This window comes from Taudactylus pleione, unplaced genomic scaffold, assembly GCF_031769625.1.
Source record: "Taudactylus pleione unplaced genomic scaffold, aTauple2 ptg000162l, whole genome shotgun sequence".
Lineage (NCBI taxonomy): Eukaryota > Metazoa > Chordata > Amphibia > Anura > Myobatrachidae > Taudactylus > Taudactylus pleione.
The window spans coordinates 3,299,714-3,325,833 of record NW_028284564.1 but is presented as its reverse complement, the minus strand read 5'-3'; the positions used below and the strand labels follow the sequence as shown (position 1 = coordinate 3,325,833).

The window sequence follows — 26,120 nt, the reverse complement described above, 5'->3', positions numbered from 1 at the left end:
CTAAGGAGAGCTCAATGCTGAGAGGTATGGCTAAGGAGAGAGAGAGCTCAATGCTGAGAGGTATGGCTAAGGAGAGAGCTCAATGCTGAGAGGTATGGCTAAGTAGAGAGCTCAATGCTGAGAGGGATGGCTAAGGAGAGAGAGCTCAATGCTGAGAGGTATGGCTAAGAAGAGAGTTCAATGCTGAGAGATATGGCTAAGGAGATAGCTCAATGCTGAGAGATATGGCTAAGGAGAGAGCTCAGTGCTGAGAGGTATGGCTAAGGAGAGAGCTCAATGCTGAGAGGTATGGCTAAGGAGAGAGAGCTCAATGCTGAGAGGTATGGCTAAGAAGAGAGCTCAATGCTGACAGATATGGCTAAGGAGATAGCTCAATGCTGAGAGATATGGCTAAGGAGAGAGCTCAGTGCTGAGAGATATGGCTAAGGAGAGAGAGCTCAATGCTGAGAGATATGGCTAAGGAGAGCTCAATGCTGAGAGATATGGCTAAGGAGAGCTCAATGCTGAGAGGTATGGCTAAGAAGAGAGAGCTCAATGCTGAGAGGTATGGCTAAGAAGAGAGCTCAATGCTGAGAGATATGGCTAAGGAGAGAGAGCTCAATGCTGAGAGATATGGCTAAGGAGAGAGCTCAATGCTGAGAGGTATGGCTAAGAAGAGAGAGCTCAATGCTGAGAGGTATGGCTAAGGAGAGAGAGCTCAATGCTGAGAGGTATGGCTAAGGAGAGAGAGCTCAATGCTGAGATGTATGGCTAAGGAGAGAGAGCTCAATGCTGAGAGGTATGGCTAAGGAGAGAGAGCTCAATGCTGAGAGGTGTGGCTAAGGAGAGAGCTCAATGCTGAGAGATATGGCTAAGGAGAGAGAGCTCAATGCTGAGAGGTATGGCTAAGGAGAGAGAGCTCAATGCTGAGAGGTATGGCTAAGGAGAGAGCTCAATGCGGAGAGGTGTGGCTAAGGAGAGAGCTCAATGCTGAGAGATATGGCTAAGGAGAGAGAGCTCAATGCTGAGAGGTGTTGCTAAGGAGAGAGAGCTCAATGCTGAGACGTATGGCTAAGGAGAGAGAGGTCAATGCTGAGAGGTATGGCCAAGGAGAGAGCTGAATACTGAGAGGTATGGCTAAGGAGAGAGAGCTCAATGCTGAGAGGTATGGCTAAGGAGAGAGAGCTCAATGCTGAGCGGTAAGGCTAAGGAGAGAGAGCTCAATGCTGAGAGGTATGGCTAAGGAGAGAGAGCTCAATGCTGAGAGGTATGGCTAAGGAGAGAGAGCTCAATGCTGAGCGGTATGGCTAAGGAAAGAGAGCTCAATGCTGAGAGGTATGGCTAAGGAGAGAGAGCTCAATGCTGAGAGGTATGGCTAAGGAGAGAGAGCTCAATGCTGAGAGGTATGGCTAAGGAGAGAGAGCTCAATGCTGAGAGATATGGCTAAGGAGACTGCATTCAATGCTGAGAGGTATGGCTATGGAGAGAGAGCTCAATGCTGAGAGGTGAGGCTAAGGAGAGAGAGCTCAATGCTGACAGGTGTGGCTAAGGAGAGAGCTCAATGCTGAGAGGTATGGCTAAGGAGAGAGAGCTCAATGCTGAGAGGTATGGCTAAGGAGAGAGAGCTCAATGCTGAGGAAAAACTGTCAAGCTCTTAAAACGAGGGCTATGTTTTTATTTTGTGCACATTAGAAATGTAAGTTTATATAAATATGAATAGAATTGTTTGTAAAATCCACAGTAGTGTACTACATAATATATTTACAGTTTGTTATATACAATATTATATCCCCTATTACATATTAGAAGAACAACAGAGAAGTCACCACTGGATTCTGTGACCATATACAGCACGAGGCTGCAGTGTGGGTGCTTTAGTGCAGGATAAGGAAATCCAAGATAACTTATAAAGTCCATAATAATTTGCTGTAAGGGTTGCGTTGGTTTTTATAATACATGATTTCTATATTTAATACTGAAATTATAATATCCAAAATAAAGACATAACAGTAAAATTCAAAAAAGCATACAGATATTATCTACAGAAGATTCTATATAGATTAGTATACTTTGTGTATTATACATAAATAACATATACAATAATAGAAGGATGTGAACAGGGAAAGAAAACCTCTTATTGTATAATTTTTAATTTTAATGAACTAAATTATTATTTTTTTTAAATGGAGATGCAGTGTTAGTTTATACTGTACATTCAATGACATGAAACAGATAGATCTACACATTATACATTGCAGTATAAAACATTTGATTGGGGTAACATGTTTATGCATACAGGTCATACATAAGTAGGTTAGAAGTGGCCTTAACATTTCTTTCTCTTAAACGTGCATGTGTATATAGGAGCATCCATTACCATTCTTCAAAATCAAACACAACACATAGCAGACATGCCCTACCAAGTGCATAATTAGGCACAGCTATGGGTACACAAATGTACTGTAGTATGCACTTATTAAGTGATCCAGGAAAATCCAAATGCAGAAGACTTGTCTGATTGTAATCAGATAATTATGTTATTTGCGTTCATGTATTATGTTAATTAGTAATACAATCATTAATTTGGAAACATAGATTGATCTCATTCCTATGCCAAGTGTGTCCAACAGATTAGTCCACATCTGTGACTCATCTCGAAGGAAAGCATTTGTCTCTCTCATTTGTGCCTTTTAAGAGTAATAGGATATATTCAGCAGCTGAGAAACAATACCACACTACATGACTATTATCTTACTGATCATTCCTCCACAAACCACTTTATAGAGATTTCCATACTGTATATTGAAGGCAAAATGAAAAAAAAAATCCCTTTATTATGTGTGTAAGCATTATTCCAAGGTTTGTAGATGTCTGACCTCTTTGCCCTACAAGATCATATTGCTGCCTTTCTTGGGGATCAAAGCAAAAGCCTCACAGAAACAGGCATTAGATACAAGCATTAAACACACACTTTTATTTATTAATATTTATTAATATAGCACCAACATATTCCATTGCACTTTTATGCTAAAAAGTAATGTAAGAGAATGGACCTGTACACACCTTGCTCTGCTTCATGTCTATTTCAGCATGGTCTACATATTCAGAAGCATTAAACACTTTACAAATACAATGGAGAGGTAAGGAAATGCTCATTTAGTGCCTGCCAAGGCATTCAGCAATCGTTTAACAAGCATTTATCAAAATGTTGATCTGTTGCCAAAACAACTTCCCTGTCATTACCATTGAGTGTGGAGAGAGGACAGCAGTGAGGAGCATTTAACATTAGGAGAACAATAGTAGCAAGTATAAATGTAGCATTGCTAATGAAGTTAATGAAGAAGCATCCACAGCTGTACAGTATATACAAAGTAATAAAATAGGGGAGCCTTAGTGCTGTCTTATGACTCCTTAATGCCTCTTTCTTGGTTATAGGAGAAAAATAAATATAAAAGCAAGCATAAAACAAGATAAAACGTATCCCTGTTTCTGCGCATAGCTCCCTAAAACACTAATTAAATATACACATTTGGTACTTTTGTATTCAAGAGAACAAAACAAATATATTCTCTGATAACCTTCACATAATGCTAACTATAATATTACTATAAAATGACCATTGGAAAATGTATGAATCGTATATTTTGTTTCTTGTTTGTAATGTAAAATGTAAATTTTGTTTAACTCATATATATTAGAAGCCTTTTATATTCAATTTGCCCATCCCCGGACGGGACGGAGAAGGACAGACTGAGGGGTAAAGAGAACCAGCAACCTAGAGACGCCTGCACGGTGAGGAGACGACGCGGCTAGATGTGAGTACGGGACGTGTGAATTCAGAGGAGTAAGGTTAAGACTCCGTGAGAGGAGGGGGCACCCGGCTGAGTTATTCCTTTAGGAGTCCTTAGGCGAGGTTGTCTCCTCCCCAGACTATAGCTGCAACATTGGCAGGACCATGGACAGATCCTTGGAAGAGGTGAACAGACGTACGTCCAGCTATTTTGGGCAGCACAGTCTGGAGTCTGTTTTTTCCTTTCCCCATTTTTCCGCAATCCCAGATCTCTATCATACCCGCACAGGTAGCATACTGTCACCACCAGTGTGAAGACGTATGCATGCCAACGGCAACACTATTTGATCACTGATTAGAAGATTTATTTGGACTAAGATCATTTATTCATATATAGGAAATTCTTCCATCATCAGGTCAGAAGTGTGGGACGCCACACCTCTTGAGACTTTTACATCTTTTTCATATATCGATCATTAAGGATAATACAATTACTTTTAAAGGCACACATTGGGCACGATTCTATTCTATGTGATGTGAATAGCGACGGGAGTGAGTTCCCGGAGTTATTCAATACACCATGCTGCCAAGTCCGACTAGGATTTCTTCTTGCATCGCCCCGGGGAAGAGAGCAGAAATCCGACAAAAGTCCCGGCGTGAGGCTGTTTTCTGCCCTTAGTGCCGGGAAAACAGCATCGCGCCAGGGAGTTAGGTCGGGGAATGCCCGTTATCGCGCCTTAACAGGGTGTTTAGTCGCGAAAACGGGCATTCTCCGACTAAACACTGTGCATAATTGAATAGCTCCGGGAGCTATCTCCCGACGCTATTCACATCGCATAGAATAGAATCGTGCCCAATATATGTAATATGTCTTGTATGCACTATATCTGTTATTTGTTGTATTATTACCCTATTCAGTTTTGCATCTTATACGAGTAAAAAGATATTATTATTATTACTATCTCCTCATGGTTTATATGTCACAATATTGCATTTAAGTTACAGTGGATTAACATATTTGTGAATTAACAAATTTAACCCAATTGCACTAACTAATGTTAGGCGCGACTCGTCAACTTACTGTATTTTAGTCTATGTCTGTTAAGGATTTGGGTATCCTTGGATTGAGTTGCTGCCCAACACATTGAGGAAGCGCGGAGGTTTAACAATATATGAAATCATCTGAAATCAAGAAAACTTTGGGGGCAGAACTAGCTAAGGAAGCACTAGCACAAGCAATGTGATTTGAAGCAGAAGAAGACAACACAACTCTAATAAATGGCCTCTGGAATGTGCCACGTGTTTAGTCTAAAACTGAATGTCAATCAGTCAATCAACCGTTCATCCACCTATAACTAACACCATCATATCCCTCATACAACTTTCCAGGAAAACTGAGAAATAGAAAAACACTGAACGCAGTCAGTCTTTTTCTATTAGTTTTGTTTACAAATATGGCCAGTCAAGCAACCGGCCTCTTCTGACTAGCTTCAATTTTTTAATATAATTACATAATTATTGTACAAACACGTTTTGGGTATTAGCGCCAGGAATAGAAAATACTAGTAAGTAGTCACTAAGTTTGTTTCACCAATTTTTCCAGGAAAACTGAGTGCATCTACACTTCTCAGGACACTCAGTGTAACCAAAGAGTACTTTGTCCTGTGGCCAAGCCGTTATATGTTTGATAAGTCAGACCATTTGTGTGAGTCGTCACTCTGAACCTGGCCATGTGAACATGTTTCTGCTGCAGTGCACGGCCATTCTGCACACACAGATGATTCCATGTATTCTATTTTAAGTTCAACAAATTTAGAACACAGAGTAAATATTAACAGATACAGTGCACCTGCCTTCAGATCATTAGAAGAATATTTTAGGAATGTGTACATTATGTGCTCATGAATAATTGATTTGCAGAAATTCAATATACAATCTCAGGCGTACCAGCTGATGAGTAAGCACATGTTATTTGTTTTGCATATAAATCTAGCTGAGTAAATAAACAATAAGCAACTGGGTTAGAAGAAACCTCTACAATAGGGGTTTGGGTAAAGCTGGTGAGAGAATCATAGAAGTCATTTATGAAAATAGTTTAAAGGGGAAAAAAAATAATACTCTTCAGTACGCAAAGCAGTCGTATCTGCGATTTCTCACCGGGAAAATGGCGCAGCAGCACAGTAGACTCAGGGCACACTCTAGTGCCCGAAGTCTACCGTTGTTGTCAGTTTGCTGACGGGAGTCAGGGAGAGAGGAGGGGCCCCGGACAGTGAGTGAACACGGGCCCTCTCCTCTCTTGATACGCTGATAAGGCTGATGCAAATGCCTGGTGATAAGTATGGCTGCTCTCACAAGCGGATGAGTAGGAGCAATGTGTCACTACTGGATGCCCAATTGCTACATGCAGGCATTGGACACAGATTTCTCATAGCCTGCATTGCTGCAAGCGGGCGCTGAAAACCCACCTGTTCATAAAAGCATATCCTTCCTCCACTTAACCATGTTACCGCATAGTCTACCTCTTAGCTCCCCTTACACTGGCTCACTCATTATGTGTTCAGTTTGTCTCCCCTTCCCTTTAGACTGTAAGCTCTATGAGCAGGGCCCTTCTCCCTCCTGTTCTCAGCACCTACTTCTCTTGCAAATCTGCTACACATCCTCCCTGGATCCCATTCATCTCTTTTTGTTCTTCAGGTGAACTAGACCTGTCATTTGCACCCATGCTGACGGTTACAGGTTTCAGCTGACGCTGTACTTTTCAATCGCACACATTGCATCAGTGGCTATGTAGAAAATTTGTAGTTCTATTTTTACTGTACTGTTTTACCCTGTATTGTCTTATTGTTTTGTTCTCTGTACGGCGCTGCGGAACACTTTTGGCGACTTATAAATAAAATGTAATAATAATTTTGGATCCGCTCCCATGTTCCAGTCTATCTCTCTGGCTGTCGCTTGTTGTGCTCTCTGGTCTCTTTGCCGGTGCCTCCTCTTTAGGAGCAAGCACGCTGCTTCTGCAGAATCTTGTACTTGCGGCCCTCTGTCTGCCCAGCGCTTACTAGTGTAAATTCAAACCTGCTAGCGGATATTAAAGTAAATTGCTGCTCTGTGCAGAGATTTGTGCCAGAGGATCAGGTCTACTACCTAGCTCCAGTAACTGAATTATAGTTCATGCCCACGAGCCTGTGTCCCTGACCTTTTGCATATTATATTGTTCTGTATCTTGCTTGTGCCCCTGACTTTGGCTTGTCTGATCATCCTCTGGATCACATATTCTGTACCTCACATCCTCTCTACATACTCACCCTCGGCAATGTCAAGTTAAGGGGACAGTTAGAGGACCACAACCTGTGGGCTCCTGGAAGTGAAGCCAATACCACCTTGCGGAGGTTCCTGGAGAAGATCGGGAAGTCCGTTAAACTCTGCACTTCAATGCTGCTATCGTAACCCCTAACTGGCTAATTTATTGCCACTGCTATATGTATATATATATATTATTGATTTAGTACAGAAATCTGGTTGGGGTGAGCAAAAGATCCCTCAGACACACTGTGAAAGAGTCAGGTACCTCTACTTGTAATTTTCACCACAAGGAGCCATTGTACACCTTGTACCAGTATTGCTATATACAGTATGCAGATAATCCTCGCCTACCCTCAACAGAGATTTCATTTAAATCAAATGGTATGTTTATAAACAAGGTCTGGCCATAGTCTAGAGTCAGCTATGCATCATTATACAGAGTATGGGCCAGAGAAGAAAAATGGAAAAACACAGAGATAGACTATGTCATTGACACTCAGGGTACAGTTGAGGATTTAGCTGAATTAAAGCAATCTAGGTCTACAGGTAAAATGATAACTTTAAAGCCTATCCCTGACATTATCTTAGGACAACGGAAATCCCAGTAAATCCATTGTCCAATACAGGGACAGCATTGTGCCCATTTATTTATGCCTTATAGATTCTGGGTTCAAGGGCTACACTTTTATGTCAGTTCTATTTACATGTGAAATTGTTTCCAAGTGATACAGGGAAATGAATACCATATGCTCCCCAGCTGTTTCGTTCTGACTGGAACCATTAAAAGCAGTGCATGGAAATGAATTCTGTCTAAGCCTTATGAAAACACTTCTTGCTGCACAATGGTCTGGCCAGCAGGGAAGACTCGGCTACACTTTCAGCTTCTTGTCAATCTCGCAGACACGGATCCGCTGTCCTGGCTTATAACCTGAACATGAACTTAAATATCCTCACTTTTTTTTCTTGCACTACTGTTTATTTACTCCAGTGCTTGTTTAGAGAGCTGAGATTCATCCAACCTACTGGAAACGGCCAAGCACGGTCTCCTAATCACATTCTGTCTCAGAGTGAACTAATGCAAGAAAGGATCTGATTTCTTCCATTTTGTTCGCGGTTACCTTCTACCTCAAACCAATATGTGTTCTGGCTTCGCTGGGTGTCATGCTTGAAGCACTATTGTAATTAAATAAATCTCTATAGTATATCGGTTGCCTACACAAATATTGAGCAATGCTATTGTGGGATTTACCAATACTGATGAGAGTGCGGTCAATAAATTCAATGGAAACCAGTGTGAAGTGATGAGGAGCATTAGCTGGTTTAGAAGTTATAGATGGTTTTAATTAGCAGAGAGTAGCATGCTAACCTGTAGTATATTAGATAAAAATACCATTGGCTCTTATAGTAGAGCTCATTATGTTAATTAGCATGCCTAACACTTTCTCATGACTCTTCATCTAAAGGGGCCTATCCATTACACGATTTTTTCAATGATCCTACCAAAACCAGGAGATTTTGGTCAGATCGTTCAAAAAGTCATCTAATGGATAGGCTGCAAACGTCCTGCGCCATGCACTCCCCCGAACGACAAAATAAGTCTTTTGCCATTCGAAGACGCTGGTCAATTTCTGCACTTTAGAAAAGTCGTTCAGTGGATATGCAGTGAACGACCACTGGCGAACGGCAAACAACTTTTTTGAATGAATATTCACTCCATTCATTAAAAATTTCCACTCCCTTGTCTCTTCAGCGACAATCCTTGGTCCTTGGTCTTTAAATATATTGTTCACAAAGTCTTTCATGTTTGTGAAAGACTTTTTGCATGAAAGACTTTTTGTTGGCAGGAAAAGTTTTTGGTCGTTCACAAAAAAAGTCTAATGGATAGGCCCCTTTAGCTTTGTCCACAATGTCTTTAATGTCCATATTATACAGTATTTCTTCTCTGTTGGTCTCCTGGCGATGTGCTCTTTGCATCGCCTCGCCTATCTCACTGAACGCTTACATTACACTAAAGAACTGTAATAAACATACTTCCTTCTACTTAGCACTGAAATGATTAATGTTAATATGATCAGTGACAATGTTTGCTTATATTCCATGGCATGTTAAGCATCTGTCTCTTGATGCATAATATATCTATCACACTAAATGATATAATAATCATTTACAGTATATGCTGCAGCTCAGTATATATCTCACTTCAGAACAGAGATGTCATCAGATTCAGGACACCATCAGTCTGTTTTTTTATCTTTTTGGAAAGGTTGTAAAACTGGCCACATAAATAAGAAGGGTTATATTGTGGTTTTGTAGGTTGAACAGGACAAAACTGTAATGTAGCATTACCTATTTTAAAGAATGAGGACAATTTTAAAATGACTTTTTGTATTAGATACGCTAGAAGCACAGTAATTTATTTGCTTAATTAAAAAATATGTATCGTAATCTAATTTAAATACAATGGCTTGGCTTGTCACCCACTGGTGATCGTGTTTGACATATGGTGGCATCAGCGCTTGCACTTGGATGAGGAGGTAATACCTGGAGTCGCGGGTCTGTAGGGAGTGGGTGGGTTTAAAATGACATGATTTGTGGGGCCTAATGACAAAGTGGTTATCTTCATCTCCTCTCCGGGCTTCTCCCGAAGAGGAGAAGGAAAAAGTAGAGTAGCCAAGTACAGTATGTGTATGTGTGCACTCGTTATAGCGGTCAGGCCATGTAGTTTATTGTAGTTCTAGAGAGAGAAAAAAAGGAAAAATACACACAAAGATTCTTCAAAAAACATTGCATTTCCCTGAACGAAATATAATGGATGAATAGTAATTGTGCTGTACAGTACTTTATTAAATAAAACTTTTTGTGAGGCCAAAGTTACCAGCAAACTTGATCCACTCCTGCACCCTCTCACCTACTTTGCATTGCTAAACCTGCCCTTAAAACCCACCTCCTTCATCCAAGCCTACCACCCTTCTACCTAACTCTCCAGCCTCTGAATCCCACTGTTCTGCGCCCTCTCCCTCATTCTGTCAGCCCTTATTCCCTTTAACAACAAATCATTGACAAGCATGGCCCTCTCTCTGTTTTGTTTCTCTCCATGTAATTATGTAAACTGTGTACTGTTTTGCATATGTGTAAATTATGTTTTCAACAGTACTGTAACTGTAGGCATACCTCCCAACTGCTCTGCTTATTTGGGGACTGTCCCAGTGTGCCCCACCGGCGGGCCGCAGTGACCCGCAGGAGGTAGGGTTGGAGGGTGTTGGAAATATATATGTACAGGTGCGGTAGTATGGCAGACGTGCTGAAGCTAGTGGCTGTGTCCTTGACGCAGCTTCTTTGGCCCCGGCTGCGTGATTTTAGTGGACATTCTATGTAATCTGAGGGTTACTCAGAAGTCTGATGTTCACGCAGTTGATACAATGTTGCGTCTTTGGACGCAGCCATCGGATCACAGAAGCCGGCAGTGGGCAACTTTTTATCTAAGACACCTCCTGTGGTTTTTGCATATTTTAGCACAGCCGCTGTGTATAACACGCAGAGACTGCCCTATAGCATACATCTTTGACTCAGGCCCGATTTTCTGTACAGAATACAGCATTATTAGAAATCCTTCAAGGCCTTTAAAATACCATTAATTATGACATATTTCATTGATACTGTATAACCTCAACAATGTATTCAACTCTGTACATTAAGGTGGTCAAGTTACAAATTAATGACATATGTACAATGAAACAAAACAGAAGGTAAAAATCTTATGAATTTACATGTGTGAAAATGTGCAAATGCCAGTTTATGCATTCCCCTTGTGCAGTGTGACGGAGTGAGTGAGCCCTGCAAAGCCCTCTTTGCTCAAGTCTGTTGGTGGATCTGATCCACCATTGACGCACTATTGTTCGGAACATCGTCTCCTCCAGAAACCCTTGGCTAGCACAGAGTCTTCCTTTTAACTTTCTGAAAATATGGCCACTGTGGCTGTGTTGCTGCGAAAGAGAACGCATGTACACACCCATGACACCACCGTAACACGCCCTTGAAACTGCCTCTTTTTGCGTCCACTTCAGGCCCCCTCCCAGACCCCGTCCTGAAATGCCCATGGGTCACAAGGGCCATCTCTGATCGGGATGTAGTCGGCATCCTGGTGGCCGGGATGCCAGCAGTCAGAATACCGGCGCTGGAATCCCAACAGCAGCCGGAATCTCGGCTCCAGAACCCCAACCGCTGACATCCCAACGGTAAGTATTACAGGGAGGGTTAGGTTTAGGGTTAGGCACTAAGGGGAGCGTTAGGGTTAGCCTCGGGTGGGGGAGGGTTAGGCTGTGGGCGGGGGAGGGTTAGGGTTAGGCTGCGGAGGGGTGTAAGGGTTAAGATGCGAGAAGGGAGGGTTAGGATTAGGCTGTAGGAAAGGAGGGTTAGGGGGAGGGTTAACATACTTACCTAATCTTTTCGGGATTGTGATTGCCGGGATGCCGTTTACGGTATTCTGACCGCTGGCATCCCGACCACCAGGAACCCGTACCCAACCCCTCTAATCGCAGCTTTGTTCTAAGTCATCTTTAAATATATTGTAAGAGTTTTGTAGCTTGGTTGTACTGTAGTTACTTATGCAAAGTGAATTTAATACTATAGTATGGCTCCCTTGTTACATGATTATCAAAGAAAATAAAGATATATAGAAGATGTATTGTACATTTTTTTCTGAAATTGCTCTAAATCAGTGACACTCCAGCTGTTATGGAACTACATAACCCAGCATGCACTGCTACAGTTTTGCTATTCGGGCATGCTAAAACTGTGGCAGGGCATGCTGGGATATATAGTTCCACAACAGCTGGAGTGTCAAGGTTAGCCAACACTGCTCTAAATCATAAAAGCAAAGAGTTTTTTTAGTTTGCACACAAGGTGGAGCTCTTCTCCAAAACTGTCAAGTGAAGATTATGTATGATGGGATTATATGCGTCTGTGGCTTAATGGACAGATTTGGATAAGAAGAATTAGAATTAAGCTCATTCCAAATATTTGAGAATGATAATGGTCTGTTTGTTTGTAGTGAAGCTCTCCAGCACATATGTATCATTAGTTCAACCATCACTCACCATTACAGTGTTTACAAGTCCTATATTTTTCATGATGGTTTAATCTTTCGGGAATAATTTTCGTCTGCCTCAAAAGAAAAACTATTTTTTCTCCTCACAGATCTTTGAAATGTAAAGCACAATAGCTGTGACACAGAATGAATCAGAGACTATTTGCTAACTGATCCTCGGCTGTGCCATCTCAAACTTAGGAACCTGGTCTCATCCCTCCAGAACACAGATCATGTGCATCTGTAAATAAAATGTTAGTACTCCAGCTGTTCCAGGGTGTAGCACAATAACAAACATCAGATCTAAGGTCATTTCACATGCCATACCCATTTATGACAATGTTTTGTTCTTGATTATTCTTTATTCCACTAAAGCTAGATTCACAAACTTTAGTGTCAGTCTTAGCCCAAGTATAGATGGAGCAATTTAAATACTACCTCATGCCTCAATTTACTCATATACTGTACACGGAATGGGCATGAAGCCCCGGCGGCTGAATAGCTCGACACTGGCAGCCTGAAGGGAGAAGATCCCGACAGGGCAAGTAAGTACCCTATCGCAAAGTATAGTGCCTCCAGTTCATATTGTACCACATTACAGTGCCCTAGTTCAAATTATGTAACATGACAGTGTTCTCCAGTTCATATAATGCCTTACTATAGTGCCTCCAGTTCATGTTATACCACATTACAGTGCCCAGTTCAGACTATGCCACTTTACAGCCCCCCTTTACCATTATGACTTCCACTACACACATCATTCACTAAAAGTGGAATGTCACTCCCTTTAGGCCTGGCAATGGGTCAGACCCATATTCTTAGCAGGCAATTCTGGGAACTTCGTAGACAACTATATAACCTGTGTCCAGGGCCCCCTAAGCCTCTGGGCCCTATAGCAGTGGCACCCCCTACTCCCACTCTAGCTACATCCATACCAGGAACCCTTCTAAGTAAAAAAAATTCTGTGCAAAAAAATGCTACGACAAAGACATCCCTGCAGTACCACTTATGACCACACACTTGCGATGTAGACCGCTAGAATTTAATATTAGTTACTGTACAATGTACTTTGTAACTTGTGCAAGAATAGGATCCATGTATGCCATATTTGTGAGTATTCTATGGATATGCTATGTGGCATTGGATAAAAATGAAGTGCTAAATGTCACCATTGATAATCTTGTCATTCTAGTTTTGCAATGTTTTGCATCTGGAATCCCACGTGATATAGTCATCTTTGGAAACTATTGTTAAACTATGTTCATAAATGTCAAAAGAATTCCACCACATAGAAACATATAGAACGAGACCAGATGCAAGCTCTACTTGCTTTCAGCCCAGTATATCCAGATCCCACAAGACCCCTAAAGACTCCAAGGGCGGAATTCAATTGATTCCTGCCCCCATCGCGCCCGACGGAGCTATTCAATTCTTGCTCGTGTCGGGCACGATCAGCTGCCAGCGCTACATTTCAGCTCGCAGCCCCTGGGGGATGAGAGCTGAAATATGCGAAAAGTGACATGTTTTTGCGCCCAAACAGTACTTTTCGCGATCGCGCCCAGCACTTTGGTCGGGTTTAGCTGCTTTACGCGGCTAAACCCGACCACTTTGGGCACGATCAGCACGAAAATCTAGAACAATTGCATAGCGGCCCGCGATCTCCTGTCACTTTAGACAGGAGATGCGGGCCGCGAAAACAATTGAATTCCGCCCTAAGGGCCCAACACTGCCATTCTTTCTCTAAATACAACTTTACTGATTAATAAAAGGAATGGAGTTATCCATGTTTATCCCCCGTGAACATATTATATAAATGAGCGAAGAGCATGTATAACATTGATTTTAGTTTGAAAAAGCTCTTCTGGTGCAAACATCAAGATCTTTTGTGGAAGGGAAATGTCACACCCCGGTATTCGTCTTCTCCACTGTCTCTATCTCATTTCCATAATTTCACTCCACAAAATCAAATCTCATTTTATGCAACTTTTAAAAACTTATTGCGCCTTCTCTGTACTTGTCAGGGAACACATCCATCCTGCCCAACGCCTGCCATCTGCTGGTGCTAATCCTCTACAAATGCCAACATCTTGTTCCACAAGCCCAAGCACTGAAACCTAGTTGCACTGCAGACACCAAGGCACATAGTATTGCCAAGAGTGATTCTGTGCTGCTCCTTGGTAGCAATACACCGTACATGACATCCTGAGAGTATACTCTATTTAATTGTCAATGAAACCATTTTATACTTTGTTACAGTCCCATTAAACAGCATTAATCCATTTTAATCTCTTCTCCCTATCATGTTGCTCAAATAAATACTTGTTTTACTCTGGAAGTCATTGGCCTGTCAAATACCTGTATAAACAAAAATGTATCCTTTAATTTCCAAAGACCCAAAGGTGACCCCTAGGCTTTTATGATGTATGGTGTATTTCCTGTAACAGGGCACAGCTCCTGCTGTACTGGATCACACTTACTGAGCACAGTGACCTTAGCTGCAGTGTTCTACTGCAACATACGGGTGAGTTCTTATTTAGTTCATTTCAGCAAATACAAAATCAAAGTCGAGTACTAAAAGGACAACTTCCTGCTATCTGCTCGCAGATAGGTCCTGATGAGCTGGAACCAGCGAGATTTCAGCAATATAGCCCCTAAATGTAAAGCAGCAATTCGTTTTAAGGCAAATTCAACCTGGGTTTGCTTTAAAACAAATTGCAGATTTAAATTTAGTGGCTGTGTTGCCAGTTCTAGGAAATCGGAACCTACTACATATAACCTTAGAAGTGTAGAATTGTCTAGGACAAATGCAGAATGTTATGTACAGATGTGTCCTCATACACTATTGCTGCAGTAGCGACAAACAGCCCTCCTCGGCAACCCAGGTGCCGCGTGACTCTGTTTGCACTGAGCGTCTTTTTTGCTTGAAAATGCATCTTAGCCAGAGACTGCAATGATTATTTTGATATGCAACAACTGTATATCTGTGTGCGACTGAGTCTGTTTACGTAATGCTCCAATTCATTGGTCACAGCTTTACATTGTGCTTCAGACTCACAGTCCCACACAAATATACAAGTATCACATATCAAATGAATCAGTGCAGTCTCGTGAAGTGGTTTGTATGTGCGACATTAAGAGACATTTTAATTTTGGGGCGAAATAGATGCTGCACAGCTCAGTCGGGCCAGGCGCTTTGTGGCGCATGGCGTATTGAGGCTAGGTGTATGAGGACATACATTTAATTGCTTGTGTGCGTGTGTGTATGTAAATTAATACATTTATTAATTAGGATCCCTGAGGAAGTTTGGTTCAAACGAAATGCGTTGGTGGTTCCTGCTCAGTCTTTCAAAGCTTGCACCCATTGAAGAAATACCACGGCTGTCAGAAGTTCCCAGAATTGGTACCACTCTGGTCGGACCACTCAGATTCTGGGCTGGGTGACTCACACTTGTTTTAAATGCATTGTGTCAAGTGGTTTTTATGTTCGTGTCCTTAATCCTTATGTTTGATAAAGTTTTGATATACTACCCTATGAGTTTTCTCTGATCTTGTTTTGGTGCTGGGCTTCATTCCGAAATCGGAGACTTTCAGAAGTTTGGGTCTTGATTCATCACACCATCGGTTGAAGTGGAATTGAGATAAGCTTGAGTATTTTTTATTAAATGTACACACAATACTTACCTTAAACCCAAACGGGTTTTTTATTTACCTCACTATCAGCACCTTCTTGTCTTGCCGTTTGTATCTCTATTTTAGATCCATTGGTTGGCAAAAATCGCACAAGAGGAGCAGAGTTATACAAATTTGATTGTCACCTATTCATATTTGTCTATTCAGTAGCGCATTGAGGGTTTGCTATATATATATATATATATATATAAATATAAAAAGGCCTTTAATGTGCTATTTCCGTAAATAAAAACAATAATCTCTCCAGCATAAACAAACAATTCAGGAGGGCCTTTATAGTGTAGTATTTTTGTCGAAATTGAACAACACGGAGTGCAGTAATATGTATACTTTAAATCACAATCTTTAAGGCTTAGCTGATGTATTTATGATCCAGATGCTAAAGACATCAGATAAGCCTTAAGAATTGCGATTAAAGCATGCATATTACTTTACTCATTGTAGCTCCAATTTCACAATAATGGTAGACTATAAGCTCATTCTTTTATTGTATGTATGTATGTATGTATATATATATATATATGTAGAAAGAAGCAGCGGCACTCGAGGTCTTTAAAGATTCAACGATGTGTATTCAAAAAGCTTCACAACATAATACCAACATTTCGAGGCACGAAGCCCCTTTGTCAAGCTGTGGGTTACTCACACCTTGACAAAGGGGCTTCGTGCCTCGAAACGTTGGTATTATGTTTTGACGTTTTGTGAATACACATCGTTGAATCTTTAAAGACCTCGAGGGCACCCTGTCAAACTACACAGGGATAGAGGAGTGCCAGTCCGTCACATTTGCTATATATATATATATATATATATATATATATATATATATATATATATATATCTATATATACAGTCAGGTGCATAAATATTGGGACATTGATAGAATTTTCATATTTTGGCCTCTATTCACCACCACAATGGCTTTGAAATGAAACAAGATGTGCTTTTACTGCAGACTTTCAGATTTAATTTGAAGGTAATTACATCCAAATCAGGTGAACGGTGTAGGAATTACAACGGTTTCTATATGTGCCTCTCACTTTTTAAGGGGCCAAAAGTAATGGGACTATCAACTCAACTCAAAAGCTATTTCATGGACAGGTATTCCCTCGTTATTTCATTATCAATTAAGCAGGTAAAAGGTCTGGAGTTGATTCTAGGTGTGACATTTGCATTTGGAATCAGTTGCTGTCGACTCTCAATATGAGATCCAAAGAGCTGTCACTATCAGTGAAGCAAGCCATCATTAGGCTGAGAAATCAAAACAAACCCATCAGAGAGATAGCAAAAACATTAGGTGTGGCCAAATCAACTGTCTTAAAAAGAAAGCAGGCACAGCATTCTCAAGAAAGACACAACGTAAGGCCTTAAAACAGGGGTAGCCAACCTCAGTCCTCGAGAGCTCACATTTTCCAGACGACCTAGCTGGTGCACAGGTGTATTCATTACTCACCAAAACATTTAGAAAGATCCACAGGTGGAGTTAATTATTATAGTTTTGATTCTGTGAGGAGACCTGGAAAACATGCATTGTTGGTAGCTCTCGAGGACCAGGGTTGGCTACCATTGCCCTTAAATCATAGTTTGCAAACATTATTTTAGTCAATTGTTTATTTTTGGGGGGAAAGCACTCTTCCTGGTCCCCTTCTGGGATGAGAAAATCAACTCCGAGCAGCAGCAGGCCATGCTCAAGGATTCTTCTGTGGCAAGGACTGATGTAAATGTACTGTATCACATTTTTTTGTAAATGCCTCCTCCCCTCCCCTTATCCCTCATAAATTTTCTTTTGAATCAAAAAACAAAATTAAATTTACTACCAATCAACCCTTCCTGTCCCTGTCCTACCTTCAACTACATACATACTCCAACTCCCTCAGGCCTCTCATGAATAATAAGTGTTTCCTGATGTGCCATGTTTGAAGTTGAACTGCCAGGTGTTTGTGCCACCCACTGCTGCAGCTTAGCTTAGTCAGCCAGCTACCTTGGTACGAATATTGGGCCTAAACAAGATGAACAAATCAATATTGTGAGCTGTGAGGTGGTCAAAATTAACTGGCAACGAGTGGAAATAATTGTTATTGAGGTTATTAATAGTATAGGAACAAAAAAGGCCCATTTCATGTGATTTTAGCAGTTTTTTTGATTTGTTAAGAAAAAATCCAGATCCAAAACCAAAACACGAAAACAAAACACGGAGGTGAGGTTTTGGCAAAACCAGTCCAGATCCAAAACCAGGGGAGATCCAGATCCAAAACCAAAACAGGGGGGTCGGCGCACATCTCTAAAAAAAAAAGCAGACATTTCGGAGCCACAATGTCCCTTTGTCATGATAGAAATGTTGGCTTTTTTAACTTTAAATATAGTCTGTTTGATATATTAAATCCCGGAGTGGCGCTTTTTTTTCACCTCTATGCATCATACCTGCAGAGGGCAACCGGGTTTTGTATCAGGGTTTGGAGGACTGCCGGGCTATACAACTGCTGCTAGCTATGTAGCTAGATATATATATATTTGACAGCGGTTTTTGGAAGTTTGTACAATCTGAGGTGTGAGTCTGTAGCTGACATCTGACCAGTTGTCTTCTTTTCATTGTAGGCTTGTCTGCTAGGTGCACTGCACAGTGTGCCAGAAGTTCTGTGTAGTGGAAGAGGCAGCTAAGACTTGGCACATCTTATCTCTTACCTTTACCACCTCATGCTGCAACTATAGCACTTAGCTGTGGGTATCTGAAGATATCATGCACGCAACAAACATATTTTATTTGGAGCACATTGTTGTACAGGAAGAGGTATTTAACAGGAGGTAGAGATACCACTATACAGATTTACAGTGTGCCCGAAAAACAGACGCTTCCATTCCCATTACATGACACCACAACTCCGCATTAAAAGGTATCTTCCTCCATAGAAGTACTATATATAGGCAGATATCTCTGCAATCCTTTGTCGTATAATTTGCAGTGAAGATTATCATTTATTATTATTATTTATTTATATGGCGCCACAAGTGTTCCGCAGCGCCTTACAAAGTACATAAACAAGTTGTAGACAAGCGACTTACAGAACAATACAATACAGGACCAGGACATGGATAATATATATTGCTACATTAGCGACCATAACACCCAGATAAGCAACAGAGCATAAGCAGCCAAGTGTTAGGTGCCCTAGTGGTGATTAAGAAGTAGATGAAACTAAAGTAGGGAGAAGCAGAAGAGGGTAGAGGGCCCTGCTCGTAAGAGCTTACATTCTAAAAGATGGCAGAATATCACGATTTAAGTGTCTTTGACTGAGGTTCAATAGTGCCAGATAGATGGGTCACTCCATCTCCAAAATCAACACAAAATTTGGATTTTGACATGAAGCAATTACCAGGGTGTGCCGCACTACACAACATCAGGGAAGACATCCAGCGTGCGACACCACTATGGCCGGCAAACATTTCTGGATGATTGAGGGCAGTGACGTCTGGCACACATTGTAACATCGGACCAATGTGCGACATTGCCGCAGATAATAGCAACATTTAATACTAGGGTCAGAGTGTAACTTCAACGTTCAAACAGTGCAAAACTTCCATTATTTTATGGGGTACAGGAGCAGACAGCCCGCTAGGGTCCCAATGCTGACCCCACTGCACAAGGATCTGCGCATCGCCTGGGCAGTCCAGTGTGACAGTGGCTCTACTATGGTGAGGGGTGTTTTCAGCTGGCACATATTAGGACCCCTGATACTTCTGCAGACATCACTGCCCAGGGAACACTATGTAACCATCATCATGACCCCACTGCACTATGACACAATTTGTGAACTTGCACAGTGGGGGCACGATGACTTGATTCCCTTTACCATGCCCCGCCTACATCGGCATGATAGTGTAAATAGAGTCTTCATGCACTGGGAACTGTCCTTGTGCAGCAGACTCTGGAGTGTAGCATAATCTCCCAAGAGACCCCCAAATAATCCAGGAATGTAGGTAATTATGGAATAGCTAGCAGCCTTACACTATAGATGAAATTACGTACACTCTAGGCACAGTGTTCTGTAGCACCTCATGCAAGTTACAGCACATACATTCCGTTAAAATAACTAGTAGATTATTATTTCACTTTTCATGAACAAACCAGAATGTGTTTGATTATAAAACAGACATCAGACAATGTGAAGAAACCGCATACCTGATCTGTCTTCATTTTGGGTGTCACATCTCCTGCAGAGCTCTGGAATGGTCTTCAGGGATGTTATGGAATACTGGAAAAGATAAATCAATATAGAAATGCTCTGTTATTATCTGACAAATTGTTGCTATAATGTATGTGAATGGCACGTAAGCTACAGAATTGAGTGTCATAAAATGGATAGTAAAAACAGATTCCGGAATGTGTGCTGGTGGAGGAGAGTAACAACCGTCCAATCATACATCTAGATGAAACATTGTGTGAGCCATGCTAGCTAGAGAACGATGTAAAACAGGGAGACTCAGGAAGCAGATAAAAAACTTTTTTAAACATAATTCAGCGCCTGGCTATTTTTGCTCTGAAAGTTTACAATAAGATACATGACACTGTATATACAAAATACTATCATTTCAGCAAAATTAAGTTAGTCCAACAAAACAGTATCATCTAAACCACATGCACGGGGATGGCAGTGAGTATAATATAGCCGTATTTCAGTACAGCACAAATATAGGCTAATTAACATTTTTCCTATACAAACCTGAAAGAGCATTTCTCGCGGACACAATCCTTTCTAACTATAGCTCTATGGTTTGCATTCTAAATCTTCTAAATAATAAACACCCCATAAGTGAATCTTGTGTAACAAATTCTTATTTAATAAATCACCATCAACCAGCTTTTCCTCTCCATCTTGCCAATGGCATTCTATGCAAATGAGAGGGAAGAGGCCAAGTCAGTAACCATCTCATTAATCACTGAAGCTTTGGGAAGAGGAATGAAAACTTAACTACTACCATCTCCATCTATTTCTTTCTATTGTAAATAAATGCAGTAAAAAGGAATAGTCTTTATTTAATGTTTTCATTTAAAGTCTTTTGAAGAGCTATAGTCCACATAAGTATATTAAATTGATAACATTTTATTACACAACACTATGCCATGAGATTGACAGTAGAGCGAGGGTGCACCTCTTCCAACTTTATATCTTTCTGCATCTCTTAATGTTCTAACCCTCCTGAATCCCATCAAACTTCACCCTAAATCTAAGGAGACAAATAATATAAAAGCGATGGCTGCTAAGTGTTGTCAAGATGCTGGGGGAATGGCTGGAATGCCGGTACCTCTCCATTAACATTGCCAAATTTCCCTCGCATCCCATGAGGTTTGAGGAGCAATGAGTGATGTAGCCCATACTGTCATTCTAAGTGATGTAAGCAGCCGCACCTTAATTGCACCTTAAATGATCTCCATTGCATACTCTTCATCAGCAATTCTATTAATTTCTGTACATCGTACAAAAACGTGTGTACAGAATAAGAATGTGGTTGCCCAGTTTATCTTACCATTTCCACTGCATACTTTGTAGAGTCATTTTCTGTGTGATTCATACAGTGCATGCTAGAGATCAGACAGCATATTCACACACACATTCCTGTGGAACCACACTTAAGCCAAACCTACACTATAATGAAACTAGTCACATATTTTTCTTTTTTTAAAAAGCAATAGTATATGCCATAATGTCTAACAGTGACTAATATGGAAACCGATAGTCCAAATGATATTTTCTTGGAGAGAGTGTCTCTGTATAAAGTGAAGGCCCTGCATCGTCCTAGGACAGTCATTAAAAGAACAAGATGTATCCATGAAATGTTGACTTCAGGAACTTAAAAAGTGAAAGTCATTCTCAAAGCATCAGGAGACTCCACGTCTCTAGATCTTGGGTGCGGATAAGATCTACAGTATTTAGATAGGTAGTCAATAGGTCGACACCTAATGGTCAACAAGCAATAGGTCGAGAGGGTCAAAGGGTAGTCAACATGGACTAAGATCGACAGGGTTGAATGGTCGACAGTCAAAATGTCTACACAGAAATGTGTTATTTAACCCTAATCCTTACCTAACCCTAACTCTCCCCCTAGTGCCTAACCCTTACCCTCTACCTGGTGCTTTACTCTAACCCTTCCCCTGGTGCCTAATCCTAAACGTCCCCTTCCACAGCCTTACCCTAACCCTCTGCCAAGTGCCTAACCCCTACCCTCATCCTAACCTTAATAATAATAAAAAATATAATGAAAGACCACGTATCTACCTTTTCTGTGTCAACCTTTTGACCCAGGTTTGTCGACCATTTAACTGTCAACCAATTGACTCTTTTAACCTTTTGTACCCGTCAAAGATTTGCATGTCAACCATCTGGTGTTGACCAATTGACTGTCTATCAAGACACTGCAGATCTTCCATCCCTGTACCCTAGATTTTCACACACATCACTGTTATATAAACATTAAATAATATTTAAATGTCCCATTATGGGTACTATTTAAAATCCCTTGGCATCTGCAGTATGTGTATGCCAGAACTAGAAATCATTTATTCCTCTTTCAAATGTTAACATGAAAACAGCACTCAAAACAAATGTGAAAAATAAATGCAGGTCAATTCAAACAAAAAATACATTTTACAAATAAAGAATATTTTTAGCACATTGCATAATAAAAAATAAAGAGAATAAAGTTGAATAGAGAAACCACAGTATGAGCCACATTAAAGATTAAGCTATTTTTATTGAGCTTTTATTACAGCATGGATGAAAATCTCTTTGTTCTGTTGTTTCGTTGAGAAAATACAGAGTTTGGTTGTACTCTGTTGGTTTCTTCTTCCTATAGCTATTTGCATTTATGTGATCCAAGTTTTATAACAGACTGTTTTATGTAATTTACAAACACAATCTCTCCTCCCCCCAGTGCTCTATTAAAAGCTAAATTAGAAGCCTCCGTATATAGTTTGCAGCACTGTGTTGTAAGAAAGTAATTTACTGGTATGAGATCCCCTTCTCTAGTAGCATCCCAGATCGCTGTAAAAAAAAATAATCCATACACATCCACCCCTTGGTTCAAGTCCTCATCTGTATGTAGGCATCCAGGGTCCAATCGCGTAGCCCACCAGACAAAGTACTGTCCTCTAAGGACAGTACTTCCCGATTTACGGTACAGCCGCGGCATTTACCATTGAAATGTATAGGCTGACTGTTAATTGGCTGAGAGAGGCAAGCCCCCGGCTCTCTCAGCCAATAAACACTTTCCCCATAGACTTCAATGGTGGGAATGAACTTGGAATAACACTGCAGTTCCCACCATTGAAGTCTATGGTGGAAGTGTTAATAGGTTAGAGAGTTGGGGGCCTGCCTCTCTCAGCCAATGAATGGTCAGCCAATACATTTCTAAAGTAAATGGTAAAAGTCAACACTTGCAAAATGTTGACATTGAAATGTTCACATAATAATAATAAATGTTTTCTATACTATGGGAAATCTGTATTCACTCAATCCAAGACACCTCATACACAAGCTTCATGGTTACTACATGTTATCTAGAGAGGCAATTATCTAATTATGAGGACAACCCGTGACTATTAATACAAAAGCATCTACATCTGGAGTCAGTATTTAATAACAATAATAGCTCTTGCGTCTTGGCTTGTCCCTGTTTTCTAATCCTAATGGAAAATAAAAAAGAAAAGGTTTGTATGTTGATATATAGCTTTATACAGGATATACATTTTATACTTTAGGTTCACGATACATTAAATGTTCTGAAATTCTGCAAACTATAGGAATATACAGTACCTTGCAATGTAATGTAAAGAATAGTATAACGATGTATTTAAATGTATTCTATAAATCATTAATTACACGTTTATAAAAAAAATGTGAAGTAACACGAAAAAAGCTCTCCAAAGACTACTGTAAAGCTACTGTACAAAGACTACTGTAAAGCTACTGTACAAAGGCGACTCTAAAGGAGCCCGTAACAACATTGTGCTTGCCCCTAGCCACTTTGATAATTACTGTTCTGCTCATACTTGCTTACTCTACTCCCGAATTTTCCAAAGTGGTTGGGATCATGATGGCACTATTCACTGTAAATAGCATCATTGGGGCCACACCTCCTGCTTGAAATGCTGCAAAATGACCCCAGCAGTTGCTCCGGGGAGCTCCCCTTCCAGGACCCACACCGTTGGCAACTTTGATGTTACTATACAGAGGGCTACAAACACATACAGTCAGGTGCATAAATATTGGGACATTGACAGAATTTTCATATTTTGGCCTCTACTCACCACCACAATGTCTTTGAAATTAAACAAACAAGATGTGCTTTAACTGCAGACTTTCAGATTTAATTTGAGGGTAACTACATCCAAATCAGGTGAACGGTGTAGGAATTACAACGGTTTCTATATATGCCTCCCACTTTTTAAGGGGCCAAAAGTAATGGGACTATCAACTCAAAAGCTATTTCATGGACAGGTGTGTGCTATTCCCTCGTTATTCCATTATCAATTAAGCAGGTAAAAGGTCTGGACTTGACTCTAGGTGTGACATTTGCATTTGGAATCAGTTGCTGTAAACTCTCAATATGAGAGCCAAAGAGCTGTCACGATCAGTGAAGCAAGCCATCATTAGGCTGAAAAATCAAAACAAACCCATCAGAGATATAGCAAAAACATTAGGTGTGGCCAAATCAACTGTTTGGAACATTCCTAAAAAGAAAGAACGCATTGGAGAGCTCAGCAACACCAAAAGACCCGGAAGACCACGGAAAACAACTGTGGTGGATGACAGAAGTATTATTTCAGTGGTGAAGAAAAACCCCTTCACAACAATTGGCCAAATCAAGAACACTATCCAGGAGGCCGGTGTATATGTGTCAAAGTCAACAATCAAGAGAAGACTTCACAAGAGTGAATTTAGAGGGTTCACCACAAGATGTAAACCATTGGTGAGCCTCAAAAACAGGAAGACCAGATTAGAGTTTGCCAAACAACATCTAAAAAAGCCATTACAGTTCTGGAACAACATCCTATGGACAGATGAGACAAAGATCAACTTGTACCAGATTGATGGGAAGAGAAGAGTATGCAGAAGGAAAGGAACTGCTCATGATCCAAAACATACTACCTCATCAGTGAAGCATGTTGGTAGTAGTGTCATGGCGTGGGCATGTATGGCTGCCAATGGAACTGGCTCCCTTGTATTTATTGATGATGTGACTGCTGACAAAAGCAGCAGAATGAATTCTGAAGTGTTTCGGGCAATATTATATGCTCATATTCAGTCAAATGCTTCAGAACAAATCGGATGGCGTTTCACAGTGCATATGGACAATGACCCGAAGCATACTGCAAAAGCAACCAAAGAGATTTTTAAGGCTAAAAAGTGGAATGTTATGCAGTGGCCAAGTCAATCCCCTGACCTGAATCCGATTGAGCATGCATTTCATTTGATGAAGACAAAACTGAAGGGAAAATGCCCCAAGAACAAGCAGGAACTGAAGACATTTGCAGTAGAAGCCTGGCAGCGCATCACCAGGGATGAAACCCAGCGTCTGGTGATGTCTATGCGTTCCAGACTTCAGGCTGTAATTGCCTGCAAAGGAATTGCAACAAAGTATTAAAAAGTGAAAGTTAGATTTAGGATTGTTTAGTTTGTCCCATTACTTTTGGCCCCTTAAAAAGTGGGAGGCACATATAGAAACCGTTGTAATTCCTACACCGTTCACCTGATTTGGATGTAATTACCCTCAAATTAAATCTGAAAGTCTGCAGTTAAAGCACATCTTGTTTGTTTCATTTCAAAGCCATTGTGGTGGTGAATAGAGGCCAAAATATGAAAATTCTGTCAATGTCCCAATATTTATGCACCTGACTGTAATTGGCGGAAGTGTATCAAACCTTCTAAAGAGTGGAGAAATGGACAAGTGGTATAGAAGTTGCCCATAGCAACCAATCCGCTTCTACCTATCATTTATCAAGTACGTTCTATAAAATGATAGGTAGAAGCTGACTGATTTCTATGGGCAACTACTCCACTTGTTCACTCATTAGAAGGTTTGATACATTTCCCCTAATGACTGGCATGTCATTCACGGGTTCAGACCAGCAGAGGGGCAGATCAGGCTACAGTTTAGCTCCAAGTATATCTCACTATCGGAATCGGTATGTATGCCAGCTGTCGGGATGGCCATGTCAAAATACCGACAGTGGCATCCCGATGGTTGTTATCCCGACAGGGATCGGGTAAGTATACTTAC

General features: G+C 40.7%; 1 protein-coding gene across 1 annotated transcript in view; it reads right to left on the bottom strand.

Annotated features, from left to right (window-relative positions):
- Positions 1-26,120, bottom strand: part of SNCAIP (synuclein alpha interacting protein) — a 217,920-nt gene that overhangs the window by 95,665 nt on the left and 96,135 nt on the right. The window contains exon 3 of the mRNA XM_088475088.1: positions 20,023-20,095. Within this exon, the coding sequence (XP_088331214.1) occupies positions 20,023-20,095 (73 nt within the window). The remainder of the gene's footprint in view (positions 1-20,022; positions 20,096-26,120) is intronic.